Source organism: Lottia gigantea (genome assembly GCF_000327385.1).
Source record: "Lottia gigantea unplaced genomic scaffold LOTGIsca_92, whole genome shotgun sequence".
Taxonomy (NCBI): Eukaryota; Metazoa; Mollusca; class Gastropoda; family Lottiidae; genus Lottia; species Lottia gigantea.
Window position 1 is genome coordinate 408,727 of NW_008711014.1, and position 13,795 is coordinate 422,521.

The 13,795-nt window shown below is 35.7% G+C and overlaps 2 protein-coding genes across 2 annotated transcripts; one reads left to right on the forward strand and one right to left on the reverse strand.

Moving 5' to 3' along the window:
• Nucleotides 1-4,870: 4,870 nt before the first annotated feature.
• On the forward strand, nt 4,871-5,495 carry LOTGIDRAFT_134604 (hypothetical protein; the record flags this gene model as incomplete). The annotated part of the gene is made up of 2 exons (XM_009068649.1): nt 4,871-5,007; nt 5,411-5,495. Coding segments are annotated over 2 exons (222 nt in total), but the record flags the coding sequence as incomplete, so codon positions are not given.
• Nucleotides 5,496-7,882: 2,387 nt separating this feature from the next.
• LOTGIDRAFT_170020 (hypothetical protein) lies at nt 7,883-13,259 on the reverse strand (the record flags this gene model as incomplete). Its single annotated transcript, XM_009068650.1, has 3 exons — nt 7,883-9,660; nt 10,512-10,561; nt 13,249-13,259. 3 exons carry the CDS (start codon nt 13,257-13,259, stop codon nt 7,883-7,885), a joined length of 1,839 nt encoding a protein of 612 aa, XP_009066898.1.
• Nucleotides 13,260-13,795: the final 536 nt, after the last annotated feature.

Here is a 13,795-nt window from a genome sequence, read left to right on the forward strand (position 1 = left end):
TAGATACGAACTTTTCTTATTTCTGTAGATACGAACTTTTCTTATTTCTGAAGATACGAACTTTTCTTATTTCTGTAGATACGAACTTTTCTTATTTCTGAAGATACGATTAATGCAGAAAATATTTGCGCAGTCATTTTGATTTTTGGAAGCATTATACATATACTCCCATCTAAATTCCTTGCATGAAATTCCATCCTCAAATCACATCACGGCTTTCTATTTGAATAAGCTTTTATTTCATGCTGCAGACAGAATTTGTCTTTCGTGCAAAAGAATAAATTAGTAACAAATAGATTTATTAAACAAGTTTGATGCCATTTACTATAAAGGAGGATCTTCTTTAGTCGACATAGAGATGATTTTCTATTCAATATGAACCTTAAAGGAACCCCTTTTTGTTTACCTTTACTACTTGATTTTATGAATTTCGTTTAATAAATAATCTTTATCTGATAATGGTTTTGTAGCGTCAAATTGGTGTTGCTTTTAGCTAATAGAAATGATAAATGCGATCAACCAAGCACAATTTTTTTACTTTTCTAATAAAAAAACATATCCTTTGAAATAAAGTTATCTATTTAACAATATGATTAGGAAATAATTTCGCATTAAAAAAACCAACAGGCATAGAAAATACCGCCCAATTACATCGTATCAATATAAGACTTATTCTTGTGACTGAGAAAAGAAAGGCAAAACGACGCTCATCAAGAAGAAATGATTACCATTAAAACGATTATTTCTACTCTTAAGTATTGAAAATCTGGGATAAATTGGACAGCACCCAGTGCAGGGGAATCACCTAGAATTTCTCGCAATTTAGGGAAAAAATTATTTTCCTCCTGATGTAATCAACTTCCTAATTGAGGTTTGATTGACGTCGCCGCGTGCCCGCTAACTGGGGTTCGAGGCTTTAAAACGAGTTGAGCCTACCTTTTACAGGTAATTTGGCGCGCTGCAGTGTTTACGTTAGGTAACGTTATAATTTTGATTTTGTATATTTTGTAGAACTCTTAATTTTTTAGATTTTGTTTTTTTTTAAATGCATGCCAGTGCTGGAATTTGAAATATTTTTTCTATTACACAGTTAACTTTGCAAGAATTAATTTATATGTTTAAATAATGCAATTTTTTTTTTCAAACTGACAAATTAACCATGTAAAAAAAATTGTGTTGGTGCATTGGTTTATTCCAGACCAAATTAACTTTAAATTCTGTTAAATTTGATTTAATTGCATCAATGATGTTTTTAGGAAAATTAACTCTATTGAGGTCAATGTACTTCTATTTTACTTCTATTTTACTTCCAACTTGTCATTGATTCTTTAACTAAGGTTGAAGGCTCCTAGTGTATGAAATATATGTTTAAATGACGTAATCAATGGAATATCTCAAGTTATGTTTGCAATCTATGTTTTAATGTAATTGTTTAGCGATCAACAGGTACAAATACTAAGTAAGGTTTATATAGACAGCATGGAACTTTGTAGTTATTTTGATTGTATTTTTTTCAGTATTTATATGATATATCAGTGGTTAAAATGTCAGGAAACGATGCCCCTATGATGTCCTATCATGAACTTAAAACACCTGCAGGTAAGCATCAAGTAAATGATATACTACTTAAAATATATTTCATTAATATATAAATATTCCAAAAAATATGTCAGATGAAATTTTAAAAAGATTTGGGTTTATTTTTTTCATGTGTAAGACTCTTTTATTTTGTTTTTGATTTTCATTTCATTTTCATATATTGATTTGATTTTTGTAAATATTTTATATAATTTGATTTTTAAACACTCTTTATATATATTTCTATGCATATAACGAATTGAAATATATCTATATATTTAAAAACTTCATTTAATTTATTTATTCTTTGATTATTCATCTATTCATTTATTCATTCATTCATTTATTCATTCATTCATTTAGAATCAAGTCACATGATACCATCTACGGAAAACATTGAAACCGATATCACGAATAAATTTAATGAAAACAATATATTCACACCGACCTGTGATTATTCCTGCAACTCAGCCGTCCAACAAATTATTGCCGATATCAGCAACGGTGAGTGAATTCTTTTCGATTTTGTTTTCAACGTGGCGGTAAATTATTTCTAGAATGAGGTTTTTCATTTCCTTGGTTTCATTATGATACGGCGTTAACCTTTTTTATGGAGATTTTTATCTATAAACCATCAACTTTATACACACATCATTTCCATTACACTTTTATAACGGAAAATCGACGTTATCCGATACAAATTGTACTTGACTTGAAAGTTGTTTTGTTCTTTTCAGAAAGCTCTTTATTATCACCAACAATTTCCCCTTCGTCCGCCCAGTACGACAGTCTAGAATGTTTTACAGATTATTATCTTAAATATCCATCAGATGGTGAATCTACTCCTTCGTCATCAACGTCTTCCAACACCTCCTTCTTCTCAGATGGTAAGTGCTATTTCAAAGTAAAACCTCATTTGAAGAAACATATAAAGGTAGTTATAATGTACATCGGCATGGTTACATCGAGCAAATGGCGACTGTGAGTTCTGATCTAGAACATCTTCACTCATAATTCCAGTCGACCCAGATGTAAATGGGTACGGTCAATCTGGGAAAGATCAATGTCAAGAGGTTTGGCCAAGGACCAGCTGGTAGATAGGATCCTTAACTTGTTATTCTTGTACAATATAGTTGTTTCTTCTTTTCTTTCTTTCTTTCTGTACCAGGAGTCGATGTGTAAAGATAGACATTATTTCAGAAAACTAGAGAGGTTACATGGTTGTGCGTTTTCAGCAACAGAAGCACTCTAAAACCTTGCTGGACCCATGTTGAATGAATTCTTATAATCTATTGTAGATTGCGTAAGAGTTACCAATGAAACAATGCGTTACAGTGACACAGTGTCAGAGAGTTTGTACCAACCTAACTGTTACAATGCAAACCCCACAGGTGAGTTAGTGTACTATTTATTAAATATTTCTATCACTAAGTGAATCACTAACGGACAAAGACATGTTGGCGATACTGTATGTTTGTATTGCATAGTCGGGGACAGTTCTGTAGTGAAATCAAACGTCGGTATGCTGGTTAGTGCGTTTCTCGCTCTGTCATTCACCATTTTCGCTCACCATTTAATACGGAGCTGTCCCCTCCAACTGAAGGAAAATATGGAAAAAGCGTCTTCGTTCGGAAGACTGTATTGTTAAAAGGTCCCTCGAAAGTTGGAAATCCAAAAAAGGAAAAGCTTATATTGTCCGTCTTCAATAGCTCAATCAGGTTTAAACTATAAGATAACGCCAATCTCCATTCTTTTCACTTCACTGCCTCTTAGATTAGCCAAAATGCACATCACATGGGATTTTGCACAATGAGATTCAGACTTTCAGGATGCCGGAATAACCCCCCTATAACTTATTTGCGTGTGTTTATTTTTATGTATTTTCCTTGCAGAGTGGAACACATCCCTCGAATGTCCATCTCAAGAAGATCTGGTCAATTCAGGTAAAGCACATTATTGTTCAATGTTTAAGCGATAAATTATGTACATGTATATGACAATAGATCTTCTAGTGCACATTTGGGGCCTAATTGTTTCAGCCAGTTAGAAGTACTTGCTTGTTCGATACACAGAGAGTTGAGTACATGCAAATGACGTACAGGACGTGTTAAGATTTATTTTAAAAATAAGAACAGTTTGTCCCGTTTCGGCACTGCAATTTGCAGGAACAAGTGTTGAAGATTCGTCAATAAATAGCATGCCACTCGTACTGCAAGCATGGAATCAATGCTTAAATGAAGTATAAGCAAACGTAAACGCACAACTTTGCAACGTTTGCGCTCAGACTTGAGACGTCTTTGACTGTTTTATTAATTCCGTACGGTTAACACAAAACTTGTTTTTTCAGTAGCACCATACCCCAATAGGTTAATGCAGCTAGAATCTGGGTGTAAAGAATATGGTGCAAATATCCAGGGTTACTGGTATAATTATGATCCAAAAGACAAAAATATTATGGGTAAGAACTGTTAATGACAGGAAACTGTAGGTCAAGATTCCGAGTCAGTAGTTGTGGGTTTCAAGGATAATATTCCCCACTGAAAAAGTCTTGGAAGAGACTTGGAAGACTTATTCAATTTCTCGAAACAGAGGCTTAAATAACGCATGTTGCTGTGTGTGCTCATACTCATTAGATCCTACGCAAACACCAAAAGGCAGTCTGTTAATTCTGGATCTAGCCATCCATATCTGTTTCTTGGATTTTGATCGCTGCTCCGTATAATTCTGTACATTTAGTCAGTTCAATAATACTGTCGTATGCTATTGTATCTCTCTTCATACCTTCTAGGGCTTTGTTGTCTTCCTTTCACCACTTTCTGTATTCTTTGGATCTTATTTTCAGATGAGACATCCCCAAATCAAGTAACACCACCAGTTAGAAGACAACTTACTTATGAACATAAAAAAGGTAAACGATTGCTTATTTTGTATGTGTTTTATATTTCCAATGTACATCCATTTCTGTACAAGAACTACATCTTCATTTCAGATCTGTTTAATTCAAAGTAATTAAAAGTGTCTGTACTCTGTTTTTATATACCTTTACAATTGGTTCTATGACAGAATTCACTAGCGCTCTTATCAGAACGACTGATGCAATTAAGCTTGCGGAATGTCATCTTGCATCCATCTTATAGAGTTCACCTAGCTTCGGACACGATTTTATAAAATAATCTTCTGATGCGACCCTGGAAGATTAGTTTATACTTTGAGTAAAAAATTGCATATTTCAGGTCAAAGGTCAGAAAGGTTATGGGAGTTTATTCGAGGGCTCTTATTAAATCCAAAATTCAACCCATCATTGGCTGAATGGGTGGACAGACGTCATGGTTTGTTCAGATTTAACCAATCAAAAGCCGTGGCACAACTTTGGGGTAGCAGAAAAAATAATGATAACATGACGTATGAGAAGTTAAGCCGGGCAATGAGGTAAGCTTCTCCTAATTCTCCCGATTCTTCTCATTCTTAAGCCTGATTCAATAATGCAAATCGCTTTCAACGAATATCAATGAACACCTTTCTGTAACTGTTTCTTTGATTCACTTTATTCTGACACATTTGAAACCAAAAGATCACCATCTACAGCCAGTAGCAACATTGTCTTCGTTTTCATCACCATTAACAATCATTATTTACCTCCTTCTCCCCCTACCCCTCACTATCATCATCATCATTACCAACAGCAGCAGCATCATCTTCGTCTTCTTCGTCGTCGTCATTACGAATATATATTTCATTCCAAAATACCTAAAACTAATAAGGTCTGAATCCAATCTGTGATTGTCTTCTCTTACTTATTCCCAATTCAAATATAATCTTTTTAATATTTTAGGTATTACTACAATCGTAAAATCTTGGAGCCTGTTATTGGAAAGAAGTTGGTGTACAGATTCGGACCGAATTCGTATGGATGGTAACAGTGCTATATTCCATGTCAAATGTTGGTGATAAACTGAAATATTGCCAAAAGCCCCGAGTGTGGGAAATCAACTCTACCCTTCAACTACTTTAGTCATTTCAACCCGTCATCGTTCCAGATAGTGGAGCATGGTATATTAAAAGGATGGCTTGAAACTCGGTTTTTTACACATTTACGTAATATCTGGTCATGTTTGTCATCTGGTGCTGAAAATTTGAAAGTCATTTTACTCTTCCAAGACTCCCGTAAATCACTGTTGGGTAGGAAAATTAGAACATTAAACGTTTCATAGTTGGCAACTAACATATTAACAGGAGATATTATTATTGGTTTACAAAAGGTTTCAAGAAAGGATTGTTTGATTCTCCCAAAAATATTTCAGATATAGTTTCCGATTTTTACTGTAACATCTAATAGAAACTAGGTCATGACGAATTGTTTGAATACCGTCCAAACATTGTGTAGATATTTTGATTAAGTATCATTTATTTAAGGTCTCAAAGTTTTACCTTTCCTGAAGGAATATTAGGCTTGTTACCGTCCTTATATCGTTACATTGGCGATTTGAAAATCATATTAGCACTGTCGTTTCGCACATATCTATATATACATACATGTACGCAAGGAATCGCACTAGTTAGATATTTAGTTATATTAAACATTCAGCTCAGTCGACATGAGCTAATTTCCCTTTGCCAAGAAAAGAGATCCCGGTAAATAAGACCTCATAATTTTGAACTGTACTGAATGCTGGGCTATACCACTGTATTTGGCAGTGTCGTTTAAACACCATTTATGATGTACTTTGTTACATTTTTCCAATAACGAAGAAATCAAAACTCCGTTGCTCATAGCAAGAATTGTTTACGAAAGGGGGATAGCTCCGATTAATGGGCAAACACCCTATTGGCAAATCTGACCAATGAACGCAGGTGTTCTTAGCCAATCATATTATGTGGCGGGAAGATTATTCTATAGCCAACTGTTTGTAAGAAGGATATGATTTACAACCTTCGAACAGCTGAAAATGTCCATATTTTTTTTATTTTTGGTAATTTTGTATGTCCGTAGTTAGATTGACTGTTGTTTATTTATTCAATGATATCATTGTTTTCACTGCCACGCTTATTTTGTGTATTTATTGTTATTTGTTGTTGACAAATTCTATTTTTTTATTAAAAACATTTAAGAAATGTGTTAGTTATTTTTTTCACGAAAGGCAGTTCAAGTAAATTCAACACTCACTCCAGGTCCAGAAGATTTAGAATGTACCTATTGATTTTAATTCTTGTTTCCATGTAACGGAGCTTCTGGCAATGACAAGGTGTCAAAAAGGGACCGTGCTCTACATGATATAAATGCGTTAAAGACTATTAATATTGGAATTATTTAATAACCACTATGACAGTGGCTCAAGTACCACTCCCAAAATAATGCAGGAAAGCATACGTTACAAAAGGTCCGGGGAGAAGCTTCAACCTACTTAATTCCACGGGCCTTCACTCATCTAGTTGAGCCACTGGACAACTGTCAAGGGGAAGCGTGTTCGTCTTCAACTATGCATCGGACAAAATGAGAATTGCCTTAGACAAACATTAAGGTGCTAACCAAGTATAACACTTGATCTAATGTGGAAGAAGGCTTGATAGCTGTCCTGAAATAAGACGAGGATTCACCATCAAAGTTTAAAGTCTGTTGGATTCTGACTACTTTAATATTGGTTTTAACAATTACATAACGATTGTCTCCCTTTGACTGAGAAACTATATTGTGCTATTTGTTAATTGGATACTCCACAATTCAGTAGATGGTGATTAATCAGTACACAATGAGCTGAGGAATCATATGTTGGTTTTACACCTTGACGACCCATAAAGATGCAACTGTCCTTTCTTCATTGTACACTATACACTCTATTGTTCGCCTTCATTAGCCAAGCAGCAGCAAAGAATAATGTTTCACTTAATTTAATTTGTATATGATGGTGCAGTGTCGTATTATATCATGATCTGTCTAGTTTAATTGTGGTCGTAATGGCTATATGATGGTTATCTCCCTTCGTTTAAAACATGACAATGTATAATACAACAATGTGCAGATCCTGGTTTTCAAAGTTTACTCATTAACAGTACACTTTATTTTGAGGAAGTATCGACACACGAAACAACGCAAGAACGACACTGTTCAATCAATCACATTTAAGTCATGCTAACAGCAGTTCAATGGTTATCTGTTTCACTTAAAAATAAAGTATGTAGTTTTGTTTTAGATCGCACTCAAATGTGTACAAATATCTTTGCTAGACTGCCGAATGCGTAAAAATAAAATGGACGCTTTCAATTAAAATCAAATGGTGTTTATTTAAACGGTATATGCTATTGGTGCTTATGGAATCACAGTCATGCCCCGACCCAAATTACTTTTGGTTTTATTTGGTTCCAATCTGTGATGGTTTTTAAAACTATAAAAGTGATCCTGGGATGAGTCAATATATTTACTCGGGATAAAACTATGATTTAGTAGATTTGATAAAATCCTTTGGTTTTTTAAATAGTCAATCGATCGTTTCCCATACCCGGCAAACCAAGCTTGGTGATCCGAATTTAATTTCTTTCCGCGTTTTCCGTATCCGGCAAACCAGGCTTGGTGATCCGAATTGGCCTTCTTCCCGCGTTTCCCATATCCGGCAAACCATGCTTGGTGATCCGAATTTATATTTTTCCCGCGTTTTCCATATCCGGCAAACCAGGCTTGGTGATCCGAATTGACGTCCTCTCCGCGTTTTCCATATCCTGCAAACCATGCCTGGTGATCCGAGTTGACGTTGTTCCCGCGTTTCCCATATCCGGCAAACCAAGCTTGGTGATGCGAATTCAACTTGCTTCCTCGTTTCCCATATCCGGCAAACCTGGCTTGGTGATCAGAAGTCAACTTGCCTCCTCGCTTTCCATATCCAGCAAACCAGACTTGGTGATCCGAATTGACGTTTGTTCCGCGTTTTCCATATCCGGCAAACCATGCTTGGTGACTCGGATTTGAATTTTTCCCGCGTTTGCCATATCCGGCAAACCAAGCTTGGTGATCCGAATTGACGTTTGTTCCGCGCTTTCCAAATCCGGCAGACCATGCTTGGTGACCCGAATTTAAACTTTTCCCTCGTTTTCCATATCCGGCAAACCATGCTTGGTGAGTTTGAAAACTAGGCTTTGGTCGCTTCCCGTATCCTGCGAACCAGGCTTGGTGATCTGGAGATTGTTTATCGTTGCGTTTATGGTATCCAGTAAGCAACGTGTGGTGGCTTGCCAAATCTTTACTAACCCGTTTTTTACCAAACCACGCTTGATGTCCCGTTGTGTCTTTACCATTCCGTTTACCATATCCGGCAAACCATGCTTGGTGGGTTTGAAAATTACGCTCCAGTCGCTTAACATAATCCCTAACCCGACTCTGTTGATCGTGGATATCATTTCTGTCGGATCGCTTCAGGGAAGGTAAGAATTTATCAATTTGGACGGGTGTTCCGTGTAAGTGCCTCAATAACGAAATTTTACTTCTGATTTTTGAAAAGTCTAAGGGTAAGATTGACCGTCTCTTCCGTTTAGTGGCTGAAAACCGCAGGTCTCTTTGTTTATATACATTGTCATTTTTGTGCCCTTTTGCTTGTTGATATTGGTTGATAAAACTATCGTGATTGACAAACGGTTTGTATTCAAAAGGATGAGATTGGATTGTTCGCGATTGATGAGGTATCACTTGATGGTGGGATTTCTGCTTGCTCAAATAATCAGCTATGCTCCTTTTACCATATCCAGAAAACCAGGCTTGATGACCACCACTAGCACTAACTAAAATATCCGACAGTCGTTTTCCATAATTAGCGAATAACTCTCGACTGGGGGCAGTGGATAACCATTCAAGCAGCTTCTGACTGACAACTGACGTACGTCGACCACCAACTACATTCAATAATATCCTTTTCACAAATATGTTATCGTCACTTTGTGGATTGTCACTTATCAACTGGACTACGTGTCCGTTTCTCAATCGTTTAGAGAAACTAGCTGGCGAATGTGTCTGAGGAATTTGAAGGTTGGTGGTGATGTCCAGTAACGATTTTAAATCTTGGTTGCTGATTTGGTAAGTTTCTTCCAAGGCACTCAACTCTGAAATGATAAAGAAACAAACATTATAATGTGGAATATTAATCACATTGGATTCCTTCGTAGCGAAATCTTAACACATTGTCCCTGAACTATCGGGGGTTATGTTTCTAAAAAATGATGAAGCTAAAGCTCCTGAACGACAACATAATTAGAAGGTTTCGCTTCAGAGAATGTTTGGGTTATTGTCCCAGAACTACAAATCAATTAGAGAATTATGTTTCTTAAAATGGTGGGGATAATGCCCCTGACAGTACCAAATAATCTGAAAGTTATGTGTCTTTGAATTACGGCGTTATTGCCCCTGAAAGTATAAAATAGTTGGATGGTTATGATTCTTAGAATGATTTGGTTATTGTCCATGCTCCTACCCAACAATTACAAAGTTTTGTTTCTTAGAATGATGGGGTTATTGTCCCTTAACTACCAAATAATTACAAAGTTCTGTCTCTTAGATTGGTGAGGTTATTTCCCCTGATAGTACATAATGGTAAGAAGGTTATGTTTCTTAGAATCACTGGTCCCTGGGAGCACTACATTACTAAAAATAGATTATTTCCCATGAAAGTACCAATAATTAGACGGTTAAAATTCTTAGAATATTAGGGTTATAGCCCCTGAAAGTATCAAATAGTTACAGGGTTAGTAATGGGGTTATTGCCCCTGAACTACCAATTAATAGAAAGATTATTTCTTTATCAATTGATACAGATATCAATAATGAACTGGTTAGTTATAATCGAGGGTGTCGTGTGCATGTAATAACTACAGATCAAAAGGATTATCATAACCGCGTGATAAAACACTTAACATCTCTCAAGTTACCTAATAATAAAATAATATTAAATAAAAACCTGGTAATTTATCATTCTTATCTGTTTTATTGTCGTCTCTTATCTCCAACCTGAGACATAAACGAATATCCTCAGGAATTATAATAAGCAGGAATAAAAGGGATCGTAAGTACCATCAAGTTGATTGTCAAGTCGTTTGATCCGACGAAAGTTGTTCACTACCATACCAACTGTTCCAAACCATCCCATTGGTCCAAATTCTACTACCAACAACCAGTACCCGAAACATCCTCAGAAACTATATTGAGCAGAAGTTAAAGGGGTTGCAAGTACCACCAAGTTGACCGCCATGGAATTCGACAGACCAAATTGGAAGATTTTTCTACTATCAATCCATCCAATTGATCCTGTGCCAACTACCAGATACCACGACTACCAACAACTGCCTTGTCTTCGGTATCAATTAGTTGGAAGCGGACCAGGACCTAAATGCTACAAGCTATGCACATCAAATAGCAGTCTACAGTTCAAAAGAAACCAAACTACATTCATGGCCATGTTTTGCCAAATATCCCTTACGACTCACTGGAAGACGTGGCTAGTCCTCATTTAGTTATGGGTGGGACCTAAAATTCCAGTTCATGTTATAGACTTAAAAATCAGGACTAGGCTTGATACTGCCTTTTAATTATGAAATTAGGAATAATTCCCATTTTGTAATTACACAATCTATGTGAATATTGACACAATATCGATATGTGAATCTAATTTCCATTAAACAAGTCCCTTGTCTCCTTGACAATAACTCACACATTCAGGTCAAATCAGGAATGTCTCCTACTCAGTCCAATTTCACAAATTATCAATTTTCTGACAGCTTGGATTTTAAATCTTATTTTTGTTATTCCAACCTTTAGACAAAAAAGGGTAAAATAGTTGATTAGTTTTGAAATGATGTTATGATTTATTGCTCAAGGTCTGTACCTGATACTATTTTGGTTTCTATATGTTCTGTTAACACCTGCTCTGTCCCTTTCTTCTCTTATCTTCCAAGTTTTTTCTGAACTTTATTTTCGCGCCTGCTATTCATTCCAAAGGTTATACCAAACCATAATGCCTTCAATTGCGTAATGGGCATCACACAATTTCCAAGGATAAAAATGTGCTGTAGGTGTATTTCTTTATAAAGATGAATTTTGGTCCGCAATATTTTAGTGCAAGTCTCAATCTAAGGCTGTAGCGTAATCTAAGTTGTCTTGGGGGATTTACAGTATATAATTGAGGATAACAAGGTTCTCGAGGACCCTGTCTAAAAACTGGTCCTTGGCTAAATACCTCGGCATTGATCTAAAGCAGTTTTCGCTGTTTTGGTCAAATGTTCCCGTCCTCATTAGCCCAACCAGGTGGAAACCGTAGGGCGTTAGACTCCATTTCATGCATTTCTGCATTGATCAATTCCTAAATATCCATGCAAATTTACAGCCGTATCAACTGAAAAAATGCGGAAAGATGTTCTAGATCTGCACGCAAATCGTTAAGTCACCACAACATGGTCTTAAAAGTTGACAATCGATCTCATATATAAAATAAAGCGACCATTTTTGGTTTCCTGAGAGCTTAATTCTTTGAAAGTCAATTAAAATAATGGATAAAGAAGTTCGTTAATTTTGTGTCGCCTACAAATATCTGATGTCTATAAATAATAGATTAGGGAGGCTGGTAATTGTTGGAGCCATCATTATTAAAACACCTGTCTGAGAAAAACTTGTCAACTGTAGCCTTTGGGAGAAACATGTAAGTGTAAGCTATCATATTGGGCATTCTAAACTGTTTAAGATACCTTCAGATATTATGATCTGAAAACATTATCATGAACGATAATTTCAGAATTAACCAATCAATAAATTAATTTAGTGTCTGCAAGTTCCAAATATTGAGGTTATCCTATTCGTATATACATATGCCTGCTATTAACAACACTTTTAATCAGTTGAAAATTTTGTTTATCTCATTAAATTTCAGTTTCTACAATCGCTGATAGAACTTCTTAAGACAAGGTAGATCTTGTATGAGCTAAGTAAATCAATCACGGTCATTAATTAGCTCAGTCATTCATTCGCCCACTTATTAATTAGCTCAGTCATTAGTTCAGTCACTCATTAGCTCAGTCATTTATTAGTTCAGTCATTTATTAGTTCAGTCATTCATTAGTTCCATCATTCATGAGCCCAATCTTTCATTGGCTCAGTCATTCATTACCTTATTCATTCAGTCGTTCATTAGCTCAGTAACCTATTTACTTATTCATTCATTAGCTCCACCATTCAGTCGCTAGGTCATTAATTCGTCATTCATAATATTTTTGCACTTTTTATGTTTTGTTTTGTACGGTTCCGGTGTCTTTTAATATCATTCCACGTTTAGTTATAACTTCCGGGTAACATTTGGCCAGCCAGAAACTGCTGGTGGGAAGTACTATCATTCCACAATCATTAGTTTATAACCTCCTGAGTCACAAGCTCGGTTCTTTATGTTTCAATAAGCAAATAAGTTGCATTATCATTCATTCAAGATACTTGTATGGTAAACTTTACTGGAAAAAGAGAATATATCTGCGATCGCATTTCCGCATTATTTCGGTCGATCCAACTAAAAACGAGTGTCCGATCGACCTAGATGTAAAATAGCACATATTGCGAGCCAAGAGAGAAAATATCAAAAATGGCAACCCATAAAAGATCCTTGAGAATTGTAGCATCTTCACAATGTCAAACTATGACGAACTGTGTTTACTAACCTTGACTTCATATTGGCCTCTTGTGTCACGGATGCAGCGATTTCATTAGATTGTATTTTAGCGAATACAGCCAACCAGAGGCTATTACTAGTGACAGACTTTCTCTCCAAGTCTCTGGTTGACTGTATGCGCTAGCCTGTAATCCGATTAAATTGCTGCATTTACAAGCTTACGTGATACATGAAAGGAAACTAATGGAAGTATTGGACGCGGTTTGTTTTTTCTTGACATTGTGAGGATGGAATTGTAGCTATTATAATGACCTGCTCCACCTATAGAATGGAGCATGCAATAAGAAAAAAGGTACGATCGACTGTTTTTATGATTTTTTTTTTCATTTATGTGTCGACTTGTAAAACATCACGGTGTCCTAAATGAGCAACCGTATTAGTACTTTTTCATATTACCTATAACCTTTACAAATTGCACATAGATTCTTAAACTTAATGAATCGAGACACTTCAAAACATTATATTCTTTTCTAATAGAAGTTATATTAGGCTGAAATAAACTTTCAAAAGCATGTTATTGTCATTGCTTGTCTTTA